General features: G+C 35.7%; 2 protein-coding genes across 2 annotated transcripts; both read left to right on the top strand.

The window, feature by feature from the left end:
• Positions 1-2,082, top strand: LOC121757428 (pectinesterase-like). The gene is made up of 2 exons (XM_042152976.1): positions 1-817; positions 1,403-2,082. Exons 1-2 carry the CDS (start codon positions 1-3, stop codon positions 2,080-2,082), a joined length of 1,497 nt encoding a protein of 498 aa, XP_042008910.1.
• A 13,978-nt stretch (positions 2,083-16,060) lies between these two features.
• Positions 16,061-19,815, top strand: LOC121759502 (metal tolerance protein 10-like). Its single transcript, XM_042155104.1, has 6 exons — positions 16,061-16,395; positions 17,850-17,962; positions 18,288-18,533; positions 18,650-18,730; positions 18,863-19,093; positions 19,267-19,815. Exons 1-6 carry the CDS (start codon positions 16,212-16,214, stop codon positions 19,609-19,611), a joined length of 1,200 nt encoding a protein of 399 aa, XP_042011038.1. The 5' UTR covers positions 16,061-16,211; the 3' UTR covers positions 19,612-19,815.
• The last annotated feature ends 2,351 nt before the right edge of the window (positions 19,816-22,166 follow it).

The following is a 22,166-nucleotide window of genomic DNA, read 5'->3' as shown; positions in this document are numbered from 1 at the left end:
ATGGCCTCTGTTGTAACCTTAATCATTTGCATAGCTATTACCATATCTCAAGCGGTTGCAGCATCCGATGATAACATCTTGGAGAAAGGCATTTCAAATGAAAGCCAGGGCAAGAACTTGACAGAGTTGACAATGCAACAAATTTCATTAGCAATCCCATATTTCAGTGGCAATGGAGATCTCATAAGAATGATCAACAACACTAATATTGCAGACAACAAACTGGCCTTATCCGCACTAAAATCTTGCCAGGAGCTTCTCCCTCTCGCGATATACAACCTCAACCGATCCCTCTCGGCCGATGTAGACAAGGCCGGAGTGATGTCCATGACATGCGCTGCAGGCACCACTCTGCAGACGTGCATAGACGGATTCGAGGATCAACCACGGGAGATCTTCGAATCTGTATACAACAAACTCAAGTATCCCATTGATCTCAACAGAGGCGCCACCAAACTGATGGCCGTGTTGAACAATAAAAGTGATGTTTTGATCAAAGATTCTGAATATCCAAGCTGGCTATCCGACGGGGACAGGAATCTCCTGCAGGCGGATTCCACGATCAATGCTGACGTTGTGGTGGCCGAAGATGGGTCGGGGAAGTATAAGACAGTAAGGGATGCGGTGCAAAATGCGCCGAGAAATAGCACGAAGAGATATGTGATTTATGTGAAGAGGGGGTCTTATTATGAAAATGTGAAGGTTGAAGCAGATATGTGGAATGTGATGGTGATTGGAGATGGGATACAGAATACCTTAATCTACAGCAACTTAAGCCATCAAGGTGGAGCCGAGACTTGGGAAACCCCTACCTTTGGTAACTTTTTTTATTCTCTCTCCATATGTTTTATACAGATGTGTTTCTTAAACCCTAACCATATCCATAATACGTTCAATACTTTATTTCATGTTTTTAAAAAGATGTCTCACTTTCCTTTCCTTTTAGTTTACCGTCTCACAAAAAATGTCTCACTTTCCTTTTAGTTTATTCCACTAAATTAAAGATGTTGCATTTTCGTCTTTGGGAAAAGTTTTGTTTCACATTAATACTATCTCCGTCTTTGAAAAATAGAAATTTTTGAAACGACACAGATTTTAATGTATAATTAGTAAAAGTAAGAGAGATGAATTGGTAAAGTAAAAGAAAGGAAGAGAAAAATGGGTAAAGTAAGAGAGGGGAAGAGAAAAAGTAGTGAAAATAGTGTTAGTGAATTGTGGGATCCACTTCCAAAAATAGAAAGTTTTAGAAAATTTCTACTTTTAAGGGACGGACTAAAATAGAAATAGTTTTTTTTTAATATACTACTTAACAAACAAAATAAAACCTCGTGTCATCTCACAAATGTGGCATCTTTTGTGGGACAGAATGAGTACTATTCTAACATCCTGGCTTCGTGAGCAGCCGTTTACGGAGAGGGATTCATAGCCCGGGACATAAAATTCACCAACACGGCTGGAGCCATCGGCGAACAAGCGGTGGCCCTCCTCTCGGCCGCAGACCGCTCAGTATTCTACCGGTGCGGCATGGACGCCTACCAAGACACCCTCTGCACCCTAGCCAACCGCCAGTTCTACTGCGAGTGCGAAATCTACGGCACAATCGACTTCATCTTTGGCAACGCGGCCGTAGTCATACAAAGGAGCAGCATCATGGTCAGAAAGCCACTCCAAGGCCAATACAACGTGATCACGGCCCAAAGCCGGACCGACTCGTATTCCCAGACCGGGATCGTGGTGCAATCCAGCACAATCCGAGAGTCGGGAGACCTGACGGGCGTGAGAACCTTCCTCGGGCGGCCGTGGAGGCCCTACGCCTCGGTTGTGTTCATGGAAAATATTATGAATAAATTGATCGATCCCAAGGGGTGGACACAGTGGGACCCACCCACGACGACAGACACTGTTTTTCTTGCGGAGTACGATAACCGAGGGGATGGCGCGGAAACTAAGGATCGGGTGAATTGGAAAGGAGTTAACCCTAAACTTAGTGAAAAGGAGGCCGGTTGGTTCACGGTCGGCTATTTTCTAAACGGGAATTCCTGGCTACCGGCGACACAAGTCCCCTATGATTCGGGTCTTTGATTCATTGTCTCTTTTCCCCACATATGCCATGTTGAATTAAAAGGCTATTATAACCTTACATCGTGGTATATATTTACGTATTCAACAAATAATAACTACTCCCTCCGTCCGGCATTAGGAGTCCCGGTTGACCATTTTCATCCGTCCGGCATTAGGAGTCCCCGTTAGACATTTTCATAAAAAGTGAAATAAAAATATTATAAAATAAAACACTAAAAAGCACAAGTAAAAACATATCCAAAGAATAAAGCAAATTAATAATGCAAATAGGTTCCACATTCCATTATCACGCACTTCAATTATTACACACTCAAACATTTCTTAGAGCATCCGCTGGCGGATTTCCCGGCGGACGTCCGACCGGCGTGCCAGATGTCTGCGCGGGACATCCGCCATTAGGGGTGGGAGGGACGGATGTTGACGTCCGCTGCGGACACCGCAGATCCGCGGCTTTCCGGTGATGTCCGTCGTGAGGTCCGCCGTTGCGGTGCCATGACGGATGTCACGGCGGATGTCCCAATTTTTTAATTTAATTTTTTTTAAAAAAACTCTATATATACGGCTCGTTGTAAACTCTATATATACGGCTCATTGCAAACTCTTTATATACGATTTTTTAAAAACTCTAACGCAAGTAATATCATCGAAAATGAAGGCCTAAAACAAAAACATATCATACCGTCGGGCTGGGAGCACTCCGCGTTCGGCTAGCGGCAAACTATACAGATTCAAGGCATAACATGTACTTTGTTTGAATCGTTTTTTGGTTTGGGATAGTGTTTTTTGGTGAACAATGTATTTTTTTAAAAATTTAAATACGTATGTTTTTTTTAAAATAAAATGGTTGCATTTTTCCCGTATTTGTGTCGAAATTTTAATTCCGTAAATTGCATATTTGTGAATTTTTATGATTGTGGATGTCCGCCGGGATGTCCGTCATTGTGCAGTGGGATGTCTTTATGACGTGACAGTGCAGTGAGAGGTCCTTATGACGTGACAGGAGGTGTTTTTGGGAAGTCCGTCGGGACATCCGCACCACTCTGGATGCTCTTAAAACCCGCATCCAACTCAACCGGGACTCCTAATGCCGGACGAAGGGAATATTATTTTTCTTAATAATGGAGCTTTGTCGATGATAGTGCATATCCAAATTTAAGTAGGAAGATGAATTATTTTGCTATTCAAAAAGTGATACTACTATATAAACAATCATATAGCTTTTCAGTTTTCACATACCTTAAGTTGGGTAACACATAATGTTGTTGCATTGCTCAAAGAATCGATATTTAAAATGAAAGTATATTACTAACAAAAGTATACGAGTGTATCTTTATATAAATGGTTGTGTTTCTGCTGCTGAATTGTTTGGGTTTCCTTAATTTGTTCTTCAAGCAACGACATCTCGGTGCATCGAAAAACACTTGAATCAAGTAATTACATTATTCATGTATATATCTCTAATACTTGTATCCATGTGCTTTCAAAATCACCCTAAATATTAATCGATTAACAATATTCATATTTATATATACTTATGATTAAAATGAAAATTATTAATTTCATTAAGAGTAAAGGTCAATTTTGGTCCTAAGCATATGACCGGAATACGAATTTGATCCAAAACATTTACTTTTTGAAAAACGGGTCCATAACAAATTAAATTCGTGTCGATTAGGTCCATTTTTTACGGTTCCGTCAATTTTTAACGGTCAACCGTCGATTAACAAAATGTTGACCCGATTAGGCTTAAACTCGAATTATTAGTCATCTAATTATTGTAAAATGTCCATGACCTATTTGAGCTTGATTATGAATATCATGGACTACTTTTACGTTTATTGAGTTGTACATTTTCTTATTCATATTCACAATAAAAAATCCATGCAGAATTTCTAATCGAAATTCAAAAATTCATCCCATAATGGTATGCAGCATATTCAAAATCCATCCATCCATATTCAAAATCAAATTCAGATTCAGATTCAAAATTCATCCAAAATTCAAAATTCATCATTCAAAATTACGGTTTTGCATTCAAATCCATCAAATTTCTTGAATACACAAACAATTGTTACAACAACAACAAACCATAGACAATATAACACAACAATCATCAATTTCTCAATTTTTTGTTTGGTTGGTGACAATCCGAAGCTACGCTACCTTCTTGCAATTGCAAAAAACGTAGCTAAATAAAGGTCTTGAGCGCCGCTGCCATCTCCAGAACCCCTGCTGCACCTAGAGTCGGCCATATCCGATGGGTCGGACGGATGGTGTATGGTAGTGTTGTTGAGAAAGATGAAAGTAGGGTTCTTGGAGAAAAAGAGAGGGAGAAATGAAAGTTTTAAAGTGAATCCCATATATTTTGCATTTTAATATCAGAAACTTGTTTTAATTTTGTATTTTGTATTTTTCATTTTACATTTTTATTTTGCATTTATAATTTTGCATTTTCAAATTTTGCATTATTAATTTTGCATTTACAATTTTTTCAAAAAAATGTATATATGCTACAGTAATCAAAATTGCCTAATCGGGTCAACATTTCGTTAATCGACAGTTGACCGTAAAAAATTGACAGAACTGTAAAAAATGGACCTAATCGACACGGATTTCATTTGTTTAGGACCCGTTTTTTAAAAAGTGAATGTTTTGGACCAAATTCGTATTTCGACCATATGTTTAGGACCAAAATTGACATTTACTCTTCCATTAAAACAACCAATATTACATATTTACATTAAAATTAAAATTTATACTATAATAAAAAAATAATTATAAAATTCTTTGTATTCTCAAAATGGACAAAGCTCACCCATATTTCTTCAACTAATATATAATCATAAATCAAAAGCAATAATTTTTTCTAGAATAAATTTAAATCCAAACAGTGAAACTAGTCATAAATTTTTATCTAAAATTATGTAGCAAGGAAATTACTCATAAATCAAAATCAATAATTTTTTCTAGAATAATTAATAGTGTGAACCAGAATTATTTTACAAGGGAATCAGTTATCTTTTAGATATAAATTGTTATTGTACAATATTTTGTGAATATTTAAAGAACCTTATGTGGTAATCCATGATGTTGGTGCATAGTTTTTTTGTCAAAAAATTATACCGTTCAAAATTAAGAAGCGTTACAGATATAAAACTGATATAAATTTATCTTTTCACTTTCGAAAAATCTTTCAATATCTGAATTCTTAATATTGTTCAAAAAACCAATCTGGTCCGGTGGTCCCACTCAAAATCAAGGTACGTTACAATTTATGAAACTTATCTTTTCACTTCTGAAATTTAATACCCCTCCGTCCCAAGATAAGTGAGCCATAAAATATTAATTATAAAATCATACCTTAATATAAGTGAGCCATAAAATATTAATTATAAAATCATACCGTAACAATGTCTCAATAAATTAGATTCTCGTGTAGAAAACGTGCCTTGTACTGATATTTTTGTATAGATCAGATCATTGTATAACGTTGGTTTTATTTCGAATGCAAATTTCCCACATCAGAGATTTTTAAAAAAGGCAGTGATAAATAGTATACATTACTCTTAGTTGTTACACCAAAAATATTAGTGGACCATATGGAAGAGAAATTCGGTCAAACTATATTGTCTAGAATTTGTCAAAAAATGACTTACTTCTTCTGTTAGTGAAACGAATCCCAAGATATATAAAAAAAGGTAAGTAGAAATAATAGAATAGATCCTATTCGAATTTGATGCGAATTTTAAGATATATATAAAAAAAGTAAGTAGAAGTTGAATAAGAGGTGGGTTTTGAACAATTTTATATATTAATTTTAATAAAATATATGTGAGTGAAAATTGTTAGTAGAACGTGAGATATATTTATTATTTACTTATAATAAAAGTGAATTGAGACTCTTATTGTGAATATATCGGGATAATTACATGTTTCATACACAATGTTTTACCTTTGTTTCAATTTAGTACAAAAAGTATTAAGTTTATATATTTCATACAAAAAGTTACATTAGTGTTTTAAATTAATACATTCCGTTAAATATTTTAAACTCCGCTCGTTAGTTTATAATTTGTCCAACTTATCATCATAATAAAATAATAATTAGAGATTTAATACAATTAATCACTCTAAAAAAATAACATCAATATCAATTATTCTAGCAATGAATCATGGTTTAAAAAAATTCTGTCTCTCAATATACTTTATTTTTTTATTGTATTTTTTATAGAACACAGTATAAAATAAGTCCATATTTCATCTTTACAAAATGGCTAATTTTGAGCTTCAAATTGTCAATAAGTCAATATTTAATTTTTACAAAAAAGATTCAATATCTTTTTAGTTGTATTCTCCATCGTTACATGAGAAAGCTTCGACAATAAAATGCAATTCGCTACTTTGATGGTGAAGAGTGGTGATTTTTTTTTCTATGTGTTTTTCATTTTTGTGAGTAATAAAAATAACTGTGTTCGAAATAATTAATGGAAAGTTTTAATTTAAAACTTTTTGTACAAATTTGAAACATTGATGAAACTTTTTGTATGTATGATGTAATTGGAAGTAACGGAGTTAGTAGGGATTTAGCGGAATGTATTATTTTGAAACACTAAGTAAACTTTTTGTATGAAATATGTAAACTTAATACTTTTTGTACTAAATTGGAACAAAGATAAAACATTTTGTATGAAACATGTAATTACCCCGAATATATCAAAACGAAAAAATGGGACTCCTAATCGTGGATGGAGGACTTTAGTTTGATACTCCCTTCGTCAATTAAATATTGTCCGCATTTCTATTTTTGGTTATCCATAAAATATTGTTTACATTTTTTTTACATTTTAGGTTAGTGGACTTCACACTCAACTACATCATTACATTCACATTTCACTATAAAACTTTAAAAGCATGACACACACTCTATTAACTTTTTCCACTCAATTTTCTTTCGCATTTTTTGAAATTTGTGCCGATCAAATATGGACAATATTTTGTGTATGGATTGAGTATTAAAATTATCTTCAAAAAATCACAAATATACGAATTCCTACTAGTTGTACCAAAACATTTTTTCGAGGATGGATTGAGTATTAAAATTATCTTCAAAAAATTCACAAAGTATACGAATTCACACTGATCAAAGACTCATGTTCCCATTCAAATTTCAAAGAATGAGAAGTGGGGGAATCTTTATGTAGTGGGTTATGTTTTATTTTAAATGGGCTAAAAGTCCAATACAAATTTGGTCATTTATGGGCCGAGTAATGGTGCTGTTCAGGCCATTTTATTTGTTAAGTGAGATGTCCATTTCGCATTAGAGAATTCAACGGCAAATCAGGTTTTCTATTAGTAATATCAATTATTTGAGGAGTCTTATAACCTAATTTTATTGTTTATTTATTAATTATAGTATTTGGTAATTCTTTATTAAAAAAATTAATATGTGAAAAAACAATTATTATAATAAATATTTATGATTTATACTTTAAAGATGCATTTTATTATTTCGTTGGTATTTTATAAATCGAATTTATTATGGTAAATTATTAAATATGACTATAAAGTAAATTATCTTTTGAAAAATAACTATGTATATATCTAACTATTCAAAGTTCAAACCTAACATCTCGAATATGTGGAATCCCACTTAAAAATAAAAGGCTTTGGAATCTAACTTTACACACTTAGAAATTGATTTCACTGCCCAAATATCCCATGCTTCGTGCAAAAATTGGTGACATATTTCCTTTGATATTTTAGAGATAATGTCCTTATCTTCCATCGTGGGCTAATATATATATTCAATCTGTCACACACGCACAAAATTGCACCTACTCCACAATAATCTTTACTCTTTTTTTATAAAAAATCATAATTATATTTTATGATATGGTTCATCCATTCAGAAAAGTGACATTACTATTTTGTAATTTTTCGAACTTTTAGTAGTGGAAGCATTTCTCTGTTACAAAAAGTAGAAAAGTTAAGAAGGGAGTTACGTATGCCGGGAGAATATATATATATGAATATGTCTCGCTTGAATTATTTGATATGACCATAAATTTTGTACATATAAATAATTATTGGAATGTGATTTATAATTTATCTTGATAATTTGTTAGATAAAGTGGGGATTTTATTAAACAATCAACTTTTGGATAGAGAATGCAACTAAAGCTTTTGAAGGTTTGCCCCTTATATATAATATTCCGCTCCGTTTTATAGTAGTAGAGACATTTCTTTTCGGCACGGAGATTAAGAAAAAGACGTGTAATGTATTAAATAAAAAGATAATAAAGTAGAAGAGAAGAAAAAGTAGAGAGAATAAAGTAAGGGAGAGGAACAAGTAAGTGAGAAGAAAAGTGTTGACGTTTACTAAAAAGGAAAATGACTCCACTACTATAGAACATACCAAAATGGCAAAATAACTCTACTACTATGGAACGGAGGGAATAGTCTAATGTCAAATAATAAATTATAATACTATAAAAAATTCTCAAAATATTCTTGATTTGTTTTCTTTTTTTTATCATCCCAACTATCTTGGCCTGTTTTTTAGAATATCATTATTGCTCATATATTTAATATAAAATAATATGTATAACTGTATATTTCATATACTCCCTTTTGTTCCCATTAATCATCCCACTTCATCATTTTTTTCATTCTCCATTAATTATCTCATTTTCCTTTTATGATTTTTAAGTAAAGAAACCTCAGATTTCACTGATCAGAGTTATGAGGTGTCTCAATTTTGCCCCTTAGGGCATCATTAACCCCGGCCAGATTTCAGGCTCCAAGTCCTCTCCACGTCATCATTTCTCTACAGTTGTGGCCCAGGCCCCAACTGCTCTAACCCTGCAGGCCACAACCCGGGCCGCAACTAATAAATGACACTATTCACAACTTCAACCTATTTTAAACGTAAAATAAAAAATGCCGGAAATTTATAACACGGAAAAGTTAATTTCAATCGAAGATTGAAAATTACAACATAGAAATTTTAAAACACAAAATAAAAAACCTAAAAATATAACGTCAATGCTGGAAAACGTTGGTGCGAGTCCAAATTTCTTCGATTAGATCGGCTTGGAGGCGAGTGTGTTGTTCCTCTTGGCGCATCGCAGCTGAACGGGCCATGACATTGCAGATGTCGGGAGGAAGGCCCTGCACGGGCGGGTTGGTGACAACGTAGTCACTCCCGGTGCTGGCGAGCGGATCGTCGCTCCACAAAGTAACATTATCTTCCTCGTCCTCAACGATCATGTTATGCATTATGATACATGCATGCATGATGTCGGCGACTAGTGACCGCTGCCAACCACGGGCCGCTCCCTTCACAATAGCCCACCATGCTTGGAGGACTCCGAATGCACGCTCGACATCTTTCCGAGCCGCCTCTTGCCTTTGGGCAAACAATGCCCTCCGATCCGTTGTCGAACATGTGATAGTCTTCACGAACACGGGCCATCGAGGGTAGATCCCGTCTGCCAGATAGTACCTCATACTATATCGACGGTGGTTTGGCCGTGAACTCTAGTTCGGCGCTCGCCCGGCACACAAGTCGTTGAACAATGGAGACTCGTTCAACATATTGAGATTGTTGTTGGACCCCGCGACACCAAAGTAGGCATGCTAGATCTACAATCGTTTGTCGGCAACGACCTCCAACACAATCGTGGGATGTGTACCCTTGTGCCCGCTAGTGTATTGTCCTCTCCACGCCGTTGGACAATTCTTCCACTGCCAGTGCATACAGTCGATGCTTCCAAGCATCTCCGGGAAGCCGTGGGCACGCTCGTGCATGTCAACCAACTTCCTAACGTCGTCGGTCGTTGGCTTTCTCAAGTATGTATCCTTGAATGCTTCGACGACTGCCCGACAGAATTGATGTAGTTCCGGAAGCGAGTTGACGAATGGCAGACGTGCATTTCTGCAACGTCGATATACTTTGTCGGCCCACAACATCGGTGGTTTGGCAGAAATACGTGTCACGAGCTACAACTGTGTTGACAATGCGTAGGAACAAAGGCCTCCGCATCCGGAACCGGCGACGGAACATCTGATCATTCCATCCCGAATCTCTAGAGAAATAATCCGTGAAAAGCCGCAAGGCAGCTTGTTCACGGTCTCGGTGAATATACATCCGAGTACGTGGCACCCGGATTTATTATTCGTTCCAAGCTTGAATAGCAGCTTGGTAGCGTTCTACTTCGTTGTTGATTTCTTCTTGGATTGCCGGTACCGCCTCTGCTAACAACCGGGACATTTGAGATTCGAATAATGTTTGACGAGGAGGCATTTTTTCAAATTTTAGGAAGAGATTTGAAGTTGAATATGTATGAAAATGGATGGAGTAGTATTTATAAAAAAAAATCAAATTTCAAAAAAAAAATTCGTTGCAGCCCGGCCGAACACGAAATAACCCTGGGCCGGGCCGCGGGACGGTCACTAGTCCGGAAAATAGGATAAATAATTTAGATGGTATACTTATATGTACCTAAAGGCCTTAAAAACAGTGTGTTTTCGAGCGCATTCTAAGGGCATCGTTAACGCGTAAGACGGGTCGGGCCGCAAATCGCAAGTCCCGGCCCGTCCTACGCGTTAGACGGGAGAGAGTCACGGCCTGGGACGGTCACCAGGCCGGGAATGCTGCCCCGGGACCAGCCCAGGCAGTGACTCTCTCCCATCTAACGCGTAGTACGGGCAGAGACTCGCGATTTGCGGCCCAGCCCGTAGCGTTAACGATGCTCTTAGAATGCGCTCGAAAACACACTGTTTTTAAGGCCTTTAGGTACATATAAGTATACCATCTCAATTATTTATCCTATTTTTCTTTTTGCAAATTCTATTAGTATTATTTTTATTTACCCTACGCATCACAAACTAGCTATATAGTGTTAGGTTTCCTCCAATAGATGAAGCATGGATTTTACGATATAAAGTGTGCAACAAAATCAGACAACTTAATGCATTGAGTTGATATACCAATTTAAGCCTAACGCCTGAACTACCAATAAAGATTTACCGTATGTATTACAAATATAGAATTAAAATCCAAATGTGGTAACTCAATTAAAGTTTCTTTCTATTCCCCCATATTAAATGATTCCTCATCGTTGTAACTTTATAGTATTGTCTCGGGCTAGTATTATCCTATATTAAAATTTATTTTGAGAATAACAAATATATATGACTGCTTAAAGAATATGGAGTAATAGTATGTGGTACTCCATTAATTACAATCAAGAATATTGTGTTGTTACTTGTGAAAATATTTGTTTGACATAGGTTTATACGTAGATTTGACTTTTTTTTATTAAATTCAATCATTTACGGTCAAAATTGTCCTATATACCTTGCTTGTACCAATTGTGTCCTATTCAACATTATCATAAAAAACGTGTGGTTGTCATCCAACAATATTCATACAGCAATCATATATTTTTCGGAATTTAAAATAGATGTTTTTAGCATAATAAATTAATAGTATCTCAGACTTTCATACTCTTGTTTTAAAATATTTTATTTATTTGAAAATCAAATTGACCTATATATCTTGCTTGTACCACAAATTGTCCTGTACAATATCATCATAAAAAAAACTTGTGGTTGTCATCCAACAATATTCACACAGCAAGCATATGGTATTTGTTTGGAATATAGAATAAATTTCCAGCATAATACTATAATACTCACTTAAAATTTCAAACATATATTGGTTTGTGAATGAAAGTCGTCAAGAATTAGCAAGAAATATCCAATCCTGACCCCAAAAATAATCTCACTTAAAATTCATTGTGACTCATTAAATATTAAATTTAAAGCAGCTGATCACCATTCGACTGTGTGAAGGTAATGGATTTCTTCATTACATTTTTATACTTATAGACAATATTCGTTACTTTAGCGTAGATAATTAAGTTTGCACTTTTTTATTAGTACAGTTAGGTTTGCATGCAATTTTAATGTGTACACATAATATTGGTCGGTATCGTGTTAAAACTGAATTGCTAGCTTTCAAACTAGTCAAAAAGGGCAACAATTCAATTTTTTTTGCTTGATTTGAACAAATAAATAATTAAATTAGATAATCTTTGAATTTAATTTTGAACAAAATTAGGAGACTACAATATAAATACTGTAAATAAGTGAAAACATGTTGGAAATAATGCAGCCTTTACACGGACAAACTCTTGCTATCACTAAAACAAAGTAAATATAATAAAAGAACAAGATGCAAACTATGGTCTTCTTCAAGTGCTCACGGATTGGCGTAATGTCCCCAAAGATGAAACGACTTTCCTCCTACCGAGTTGAAGCACCTCAAAGTCGTAGGCACCGGCGAACTTGAATTGGAGGCGAGAACCGAACAATGCAATGCTCCTAAGATACACACTAGAATGTAGAGACTAGAGAGAGTAGAGAGAATATTTGTTGTTGGTGTGTCCTTCTCGTCTCTCAAACCCATCTATTTATAGGATAGGAGAGACCACTTCAAAAGTCTTGGCTTTAAGGATCCTCATAAACCACTTGGAGGTTACCTTAAGTTGAAAAGCCAAAAGACTTAAGAAAAGGAAAGGTTTTGGGACCCTCTAATTTCTCACATGTTTTTTTTACCACAATCCCCCACATTGGTTAGAGCGCTGCAAGCTCAAACCAACACAGGACGTGTATGCATGCATGTAGACTCTTTTGCTCAATTCTCGAGAAACGATACTATATTTGGAGAGGTAACTTGTGATTTTGAACCTTCCATAGTCAACACTATCGGACATACCGGCGGGCTAGTGGACGCGATGCCTTGAACTATTCTTCCTTGGTGTATGCCTAGTCAATAGCATCAACACAATATTGTCTCAACTCCATCAGTTCTCATGTTTGTGTCCATTTCGGCCTTGGAACACCTCTTTGGAATTCATAAGTGACACACACACAAAGCGGCCCTACTTCTCACTTATATAGGTGATTCTTTCATGAGTATCCTGTCATACTGCATCTCCTTGAGATTTCAAGAATCATTAAAAGTCAAAAGACTTAACCTCTTACCACGTGCATGTTACAACACTCAATGATTTCTAAAGAATGAGCGAAGATTAAAATCTTCTGAGCGTTACAACAGATTTGTATAGCTTCGTTTTCCCATTGAACCAATCTCAGGGAATCTCCAATCGTATGGTTGGGTTACCACTATACTTATCTTTTAAGATGTGGTTTTCAGTCTCATTCCTTTTAGCAATTTATGCATTTGATCACAGTTTAAACCTTTTGTTAACGGATCCGCTAAGTTATCCACTGACTTTACCTAGTCAACTGAGATAATGCCACTTGTGATCAACTGCCTTACGGTATTATGTCGCCGACGAATATGTCGAGACTTACCATTATAAAAGCCACTTTGTGCTCTACCTATAGCTGCTTTGCTATCGCAGTGTATCAATACTGTGGGCATTGGCTTCTTCCAACATGAAATACATTCTAGGAAATTTCTGAGCCACTCGGCTTCTTCCCCTGCTTTATCCAATGCGAAAAACTCATATTCCATGGTGGAACGAGCAATACACGTCTGTTTTGTTAATTTCCACGAGACAGCACCACCCCCACAGTAAACACATACCCACTTGTCGATAACGAGTCTTTTGAATCAGAGATCCAATTTGCATCACAGTACCCTTCAAGTACTTAGGAATATCTTGAGTAATCTTTTATAAATGTGATGAAGTACTTTTTACCACCTCTAGTTTGCACAAATTTTAAATCACATACGCCTGTATGAATTAATTCTAGAGGTTTTGTGCTCCGTTCTACCGAGCGAAACGGTAGCTTGGTTATTTTTGCTTCAACACAAACTTCACATTTCTTTTGTGAGTTAAACTCGTGAACTTTTAGTAAATCAAGATTCACTAATCTTTTTATAGCATTTAGATTTACATGTCTCAATCTATTATGCCATAAATCAGAGCTTTCAAGCAAATAAGAGGATGTGTCATCTTCCTTATTGCTTATTCCTTTTCCACGGTGAATGACCATAACATTCAGCTCAAAAAGCCCATTCACTAGGTGATCTTCACCTATGAACTTTTCATACTTGGTCAATATAACATTTTCACACTCAAATTCTAGTGAAAATCCATGATTTACTAGAAGTGAGCCTGACACCAAATTATTTCGGATGTCTGGGACATGCAGCACATCCTTAAGGGTAAGAACCTTTCCTGATCCTAATTTTAGGAACACATTACCCACACCAACCACCTCAGAAGAGGCTTGGTTTCCCATGCATACTTTTCTACGTCCAACAGATTTGTAAGTAGAAAAGACGCTTCTCTCAGAGCACACATGACATGTGGCACCCGTATCAACAAACCATTCATTTGGATTGTTACCATGGTTCACGTCGGAGACCATTGCGACCACCTCGTGATCTTTGTTGTTTATAACAACACGTTCAAATAATTTGCACAATACTGTCTCCATTAATAAGTACACAATTATATTAAATCATATGTGCATTGGTATATTCAATAACCTATGCATCCCAATTACTACTACCAAGTCTAAATTGATCTTGCTTGTCAGATGACAAACGATAAACACCATTCTCAAGAGAATAGATCTCAAGGAATTAACCACTCCACAGCGCATCGACATGATTTCAACAAGAGTACAATATTTTGTCTTGCGATTGTTGGAAATAATGCAGCCTTTACACGGGCAAACTATTGCTATCACAAAAGAACAACAAACTAGAAGGTAAATAAAACAAAGTAAATACAATAAAAGAACAAGATGCAAACTATGGTCTTCTTCAAGTCGAGTCGAGGTATCCCTCTCTCCGCAAGACGAAATACGCCCCTGCTAGTGCTCACGGATTGGCGTAATGTCCCCAAAGATGAAACAACTTTCCTCCTACCGAGTTGAAGCACCTCAAACTCGTAGGCACCAGCGAACTTGAATTAGAGGCGAGAACCGAGCAATACAATGCTCCTAAGATGCACACTAGAATGTAGAGACTAGAGAGAGTAGAGAGAATATTTGTTGTTGGTGTGTCCTTCTCATCTCTCAAACCCATCTATTTATAGGATAGGAGAGACCACTTCAAAAGTCTTGGCATTAATGATCCTCATAAACCACTTGAAGGTTACCTTAAGTTGAAAAGCAAAAAACTTAAGAAAATGAAAGGTTTTGGGACCCTTAATTTCTCACATTTTTTTTTCACAAAATAATCTATTCCATCGAATGCTCTAACAAATGGCACTACTTTATAAACTTGATATGGTCACTTTTATGAAATAGTACTAAAGTAGTGCATAAAACCTCATGATTCTGCACAAAGAGTAAAGGGGATTAGGTAGAGGCCTTTTTATTATTATTTTATCCATTTCCCGAAGCCAATTCAAACTATAATACTATTAATTACTCTTTAAATCAATCAATCACAATCAAAAAACAAATATATCTGATCCGTGATTTTCCCAATTTGCAATGTCTATTGAAAATAACCCTAAATTCGTTTTTGTTGCTTCTTTTAGTTGAGGAATGCATTTATGATAAGTATATGAGATAATTAAATTTAAATCACGAATTTTAATCAAATTCTAGGTAATTTCGATTATTATATCATCATTGATTTTATCGAGTATGAAATAGAATTTTGATTTAAATTAAATTATGAAATTTTATTTTATTTTGTCAACTATCTACCTTACAGATTAAGATAAAATCAACGATGATATAGTAACTTGGAATTATCCAGCCATATATGCCGAGTTTTCCCTCATGGCCAACCTCTCTCTCTTATGTTGGTCTGGCTGTAGGCAATTCGACTATTATATCATCATCTCATCATTGATTTTATCCGAATTTGTACAAAATACATATTTTTTTATTTAAATAACTATTATCCATTAATATAATTATAAAAGAAGTGCCAAACTAATTAAGAGAAAAGGCCAATTACTGGTGAACACGTATGATGATGTATGTAGAGTATATGAATGAAGCTCATTCCCCAACTTCCCATGCTTATTTTCAGGGGAAAGGAGATTTTTCCATTTCTTCAACTACATTACATCACACCTTCACAAAATCCGCCCAAATTCAAAACCTAGAAAAAACCTCACTCAATGGAGAGTGGCAGCGGCGCCGCCGTCGTCGGCGAAAGCAGCAGAGAGTTGTTAGGCGCCGATATGATCGATGGCGTCCGCCAGCCTTCGTGGAGGCTCAACTTGGACGAGTTCCGCTTGCCGGAGCGCGAGTCCGACAACCGCCGCTCCACTTTCAACATCCCGCGCCTCCTCCGGAATAAAAGTATGTAGTACATCCAACTCACGCTCTGTTTTTGTGCATATTTATAATTTATCGCCGATTCACCGAATTTTATGTGGAGAATATTAGGGGAACTGTGCCAAAAAGCTACTACTAGTAAATAAGTCGCGTGAATCATGTATAGAAACACTCCTTTTTTCCTTGATGCGCGCGGCAGATACAAATATGTTAAAGAATAGGAATAATTCTGGATCTAATTCTTCTTTTTTTGGTTTTTTGCTTTCCAGTCTCCTTTCAATTTTTTTAATGGAGATTTAAACATGATGTGTTCCTATTTATTTTATTATTTTCCGGTTTGTTTCAGATGGCAAATTTGTGATGTTTGATTCAGATGAAAATTTGAGATACTTGATATGATTTCCCTGCCGAAGTTTCCATTGCACGCTGACCAGTCCTAGTTTTTCTTTTGCAGAAATAATTCTTTGGTTATAATTTGGCAGCCATAATCATTCCCGCTTGTAATACCACCCTGTTGTTGAAAGACACCTGTCGTTCTGAATTAATTGACAGCCTAGGATATCAAAATTCTCCATAAAACTCAATTGTACATGCTTGACGTTTTTGTTATTTTGCCAACCCCCTCCCTCAAACCCTCCTTGGAGGAGGGGTTGGGCTTTTTTCTGATCGGACTTGAAGTGGTTGGACTTTTTCTAATCGATTGGATAACTGACCCAATATTTGTTTCGATCAATTGGACCACTTGGCTCAAATTTTAAGTCCAGATATACTGCTGGGTCACTCATTTTTTCGGTTTCGGCCCAGATATACTGTTGGGTCAATTAAATTTGAGCCACAGTCGGGGACCTGCTCTGATGCCATGATAGAAATCCAAACCAATTGGTGATAGCAGGAGTGGCCCATGGGATTTATATACTAGTTTTCTCTTGAGACTGATGTGGGACAGTTATATGTTATTTTTTTAGTTTCAATTGTCAACATCATGCCACGGTGGCGGCGGTTTAGAAGGTTTGGGGTAGTGGTGGTGATGGTGATTTGTGAGGTTAGATGGTGGTGGTGGCAATCCCAAGAAATTATGGATTTATAATATTTTTTATCTAATTATATTAAAAAAATGAGCTTCTTCTCTGACTAATTGCAAGTAGCTTGTAATTTACAAGCATAATAAAACTATAAAAGTCTGGCTGTTAAATACTCCAAGATATTTTTGTTAGTTATAACAGTTCGTCCTTAAAATGAAATACATTCAACGGCAATATTTTCTTAAATTCAATTTGGAACCAGCCATTGAACCATATGTTCTATCCAAATTCTGTATGCCTTATACGGTAACAAGTGATTTGCATACAAAGTAACATGCTTTATGAGTACCTAATTCTGCATTGAATTGTGTGAGCTTCTCTGTGTTTAATTCATTTGCTCATTGGGTTTTTACTGTGAGTTTTAATGTGAATATGTAATTATTTTTTTCCTGCCAGAGAAACAACGAAAAATTGCTGAATATTACAAAAACCAGGAGAGACTCCTCGAAGGATTCAATGAAATGGAGACAATCCATGAATCCGGTGCTTTAGCAGATGCTCTTACTGAGGTAGCATTTTGTTTCCTCATCTTAACAAAATCCAAATAGCTATTGTGTTTTGTTATACTCGTTAGAACCAAACATGGTACTTAAAAATCAAAATTCACGTGTTTTCAGATCACCTTAATTTGCTTCAGACACTCTTTCTAAGTAAACTCATCCCTGTGTCAATCATATATACAATTAAAACTTCTCCCTTTTAATTTTTCCTTCTTATAACATATGTCTTCTTTGGTTGGCGAGTGTTTCATCTCTATACTCTACTTGAAGATCAGAAAGGTTGTGTAAAATCATGCTTGTTTTTATGACTTATTCTACTCTTATATCTTTCCAGGATCAACTGAAACAACTAGCAAAGAGTGAGAGGCTAGCTGTTCATATATCTAATGCTGCCAATCTGGTCCTTTTTATTGCAAAAGTGTATGCTTCACTTGAGAGCAGATCTTTAGCTGTCATTGCATCAACTATGGACTCTTTCCTTGACCTATTATCTGGGCTGATCTTGTGGTTTACGGCCTATGCTATGAAAAATCCTAACCAGTATCATTATCCAATTGGAAAGAAAAGGATGCAGCCAGTGGTAAGATTTTGTATCTTCTTCAAAACAATACACTTGTTATAGGGCATACTATTAGTTAACAAGATGTGCTGTCTTATAACCATATGACTCTTTTTAACTGAGTACGTCTTTGACAGGGCATCATTGTTTTTGCTTCTGTTATGGCAACACTGGGATTACAAATTATACTTGAGTCTGTTCGGCAACTGATAGCTAAGGTATTCCATCTTTAAATAACTGTATACCCTGAGAAGTGGGCTGGCAGATGGATTCAGTTATCTCATTGCAAAATGTTCAGCTCTTGTTTTCTACATTGGTTTACACGAATATTTTTTATTCTTGTGGAACAGAATGGGCCAGAGATGAACCATAACCAAGAGATGTGGATGATAGGGATCATGGTATCTGTAACCGTAGTGAAGTTCGTGCTTATGGTTTATTGTCGCCAATTCAAGAATGAAATTGTCAGAGCCTATGCTCAAGATCATTTCTTTGATGTGATCACCAACTCTGTCGGATTAGCCACTGCTGTTTTGGCTGTCCGTTTCTACTGGTGGATAGATCCTACTGGAGCCATGATCGTGAGTATACTCTCACTTAGTGTTTCTTCTAGTATTTATATTTCAGATAATGAAGTCACATCCTCACATGACACCATATATAAAGTAGTCACAAAAAAAGTTCGTAGTTGGATCAGCATTCATTCGCTGTCAGATTGATAGTTATCAGGCTTAATATTTCTCCTATGTTGCAGATTGCAATTTACACAATCAACACATGGAGTAGGACAGTTTTCGAAAACGTGAGGTCGCTAATTGGAAGAACAGCACCTCCAGATTTCCTCACAAAACTGACTTATCTGATATGGAATCATCATGAAGAAATTCAGCACATTGACACAGTTAGGGCATACACATTTGGTACTCATTATTTCGTGGAGGTTGACATTGTGTTGCCGCAAAACATGATGTTGGGCGAAGCACATAACATCGGCGAAACGCTACAAGAAAAGCTGGAGCAACTGTCCGAGGTGGAGAGAGCATTTGTGCACATTGACTTCGAGTTCACTCATAGACCGGAGCACAAGAGCAAAGTCTGAGCATCATTCTTTGTCAACAGCAGCTAATAATTTTAAATCCTCTGGCTTCTTATAATCAATTAGGAAAGACTGTTAGTTTTTGGAATTATTCTTTTAGGCTCTAGCTTAAGGAGTTCTTGTTTTTCCTATAAACTGATCTGTATTTGCAGACTTGTGCATTATTTCATGTGTGCCTTTATGAAATGCCTTTTACATTTTCTTCCCCTTCTCGTGATATTCATAATCTGTATGTTCTTGTGATTTAGATGATCTCTTCTTGGCTTTAGAATTTGATGGAGGAATAAATAATGAACAGAATAATTTCTTTATAGACTACTAACTAATATCTTTGATGATGCTAAATTGCTAATGCTGTCCTATTGGATGGAGGGATATGGCTTAAAGTTAAGAAATTGGTTGCCTGCATAGTGCTAGTAATTTATTTCATAGATTTTTCATTTAAGTTTATAGTATTTGGAAACAAAATTCTGCTGTCAGCCAATCACAATAGTGGACTAAGCCACCAGTGTGCGGCTAGGCGCTTAGCTAGCCGAGAGAAGGGGAGAGAAATGCCCTAGAGCTAGGGCGTGGATGAGCCGGCTAGGGTGCTACCTATTGCGGAGTAATAGGCGAGCCGAGCTAATTTTTCATTAAAAAAATTAATTTTTTATTTCTACTATATATATACAACGCATTGCATTTTATTTTTTTAAATATTTGATAAAAATCAACAATTAAAATGAATTAAATTAGAGGCAAGGGCATTACCTAAAATGTGGGAAGGTTAGGGCATTATTATAGGATAAGCATGATGATGGCCGGAGGAGTTTTAAGCTGGACGTTGGTAGTCCACTCCTACTATCTACTATGACTGTTTTCTTATCAAGGAAACCTACAACACTATTTTTCCTCTCTGCCATGTCAGCAAATTTTATTTTAGCCACAATACTGCATTAAGTTTAACTTTATCCCACTTTCATTTTTAAATAGTTACTATAATAAGAAATGTAATACTAATATAATTGCAATTTAATAACTAATAATTTAAAATTACTTTAAAATACTATAATAAAAAAATAACATAAATTAAAAACATGATCTAAAATAAGTATATGAAAATTAAAACAATTATACTAAATGGCAGGAGTATTAAAAATTAAAAATACGAAATTCAAGATTTTCCTATACATTCGCCGAATGAACCAAAGTGGTAGATTGCGGCGTATCGCACCCTGTGTGTGTGTGCCTCTCTAGGGTTTTTCTCACTACTTTATATAGTGAGAAACACAAGCTTGGATTTGAACATCTCACTCATTTTTTTCATTTAGCTGAGTTTTCATTTTCTACTTTAGAGGATAATAATACACGGTCTTAAATCGGAGCTGGCTCTGTTTTGAGAGGTTTTTCTTCAATCTGAAAATTGTTTCCATCATTTCAGCCTTCAGGCGTTTTCGGTTTCTGGATCTGTTTCTCATCCAATACATTTCCCCCTTTTATCCATATAGTTTTTCAACGAATCTATTGTTTATGAGAGGCAACTCATTAGAGTCACTGAAGCACCAAAGAATCTATGGTGTTTACAGCGCTTTACGTTGCCGATAGAAACCTAGCGGTGGTGCTGAGATTCTGGCAACGGCTTCTTTCCGATGGAGCTGCTGCATTCAGATGCGCCTACATTTTAAACTAATTCCCCTCAATTTCAATGTTTTTTTTTCACATTTTGATGCTCAATAAATCCAAGTAAAATAGCCGTGTAGGAGAATCGATCTAAGGATTATATGATGTATACTAAATCGATTGAAATTTGTTCAGATTTTTTTGCATGATATCTCTAAAATCTGGATCTGAGATCTTCTAGTTTTCTTTTTTTTTTTTGTGTTTCGAATTTGTTGTTTGGAGAAAGGCAACTCATTAGAGTCACTGATGCGCTAAAGAATTAATGGTGTTTACAGCGCTTTGCGTTGACGATACAAACATAACGGTGGTGCTGAGATTCTGGCATCGGCTTCTTTGTGATGAAGCTTATGCATTCAGATGCATCTACATTCAAATTACTTCTCCAAAACAACGGGCTTGATGTTTTTTTTGCTTGCGAAATTTGCTTCCTTCTGAAAATATTATGAAAAAATAATTAATTCTTAAATTTTCTTAACTAAACTAATAATGCGCATAAAGAGGATTTAGCCAATACGGTTATAGATTTGCAAGAATTTGTAAATTAGAAATTTGGTTATTATCTTGACCAAAATGTTAAAATAACATCATATTTTATTTTTATAATGGTTATACTGTTTTGTTATATCTGTATATAAAAAATTGTGATTTAGAAATAAGTACTTTAAAATCTCACTTTTGTATAGTATTAGTAGTATTAATTCATGATAAAATGAATTAATGTAATATGTGATCTATTTAGTTTATTTATATTACAAAAACAAAAATTAAATGTGACTTTTAATGATAAAGGAATCAAAATTGTTTATTGTGGTAAACATATATCGTCTCTTCTATTCTCTACTTGTGTATGTTATAAAACTAAATTTAATGCTGCAATCGATCCTATTCTCTACATATAT

This window comes from Salvia splendens, chromosome 12 (assembly GCF_004379255.2).
Source record: "Salvia splendens isolate huo1 chromosome 12, SspV2, whole genome shotgun sequence".
In the NCBI taxonomy this organism is placed as follows: domain Eukaryota; kingdom Viridiplantae; phylum Streptophyta; class Magnoliopsida; order Lamiales; family Lamiaceae; genus Salvia; species Salvia splendens.
This window is presented reverse-complemented; position numbering and strand designations above follow the sequence as displayed.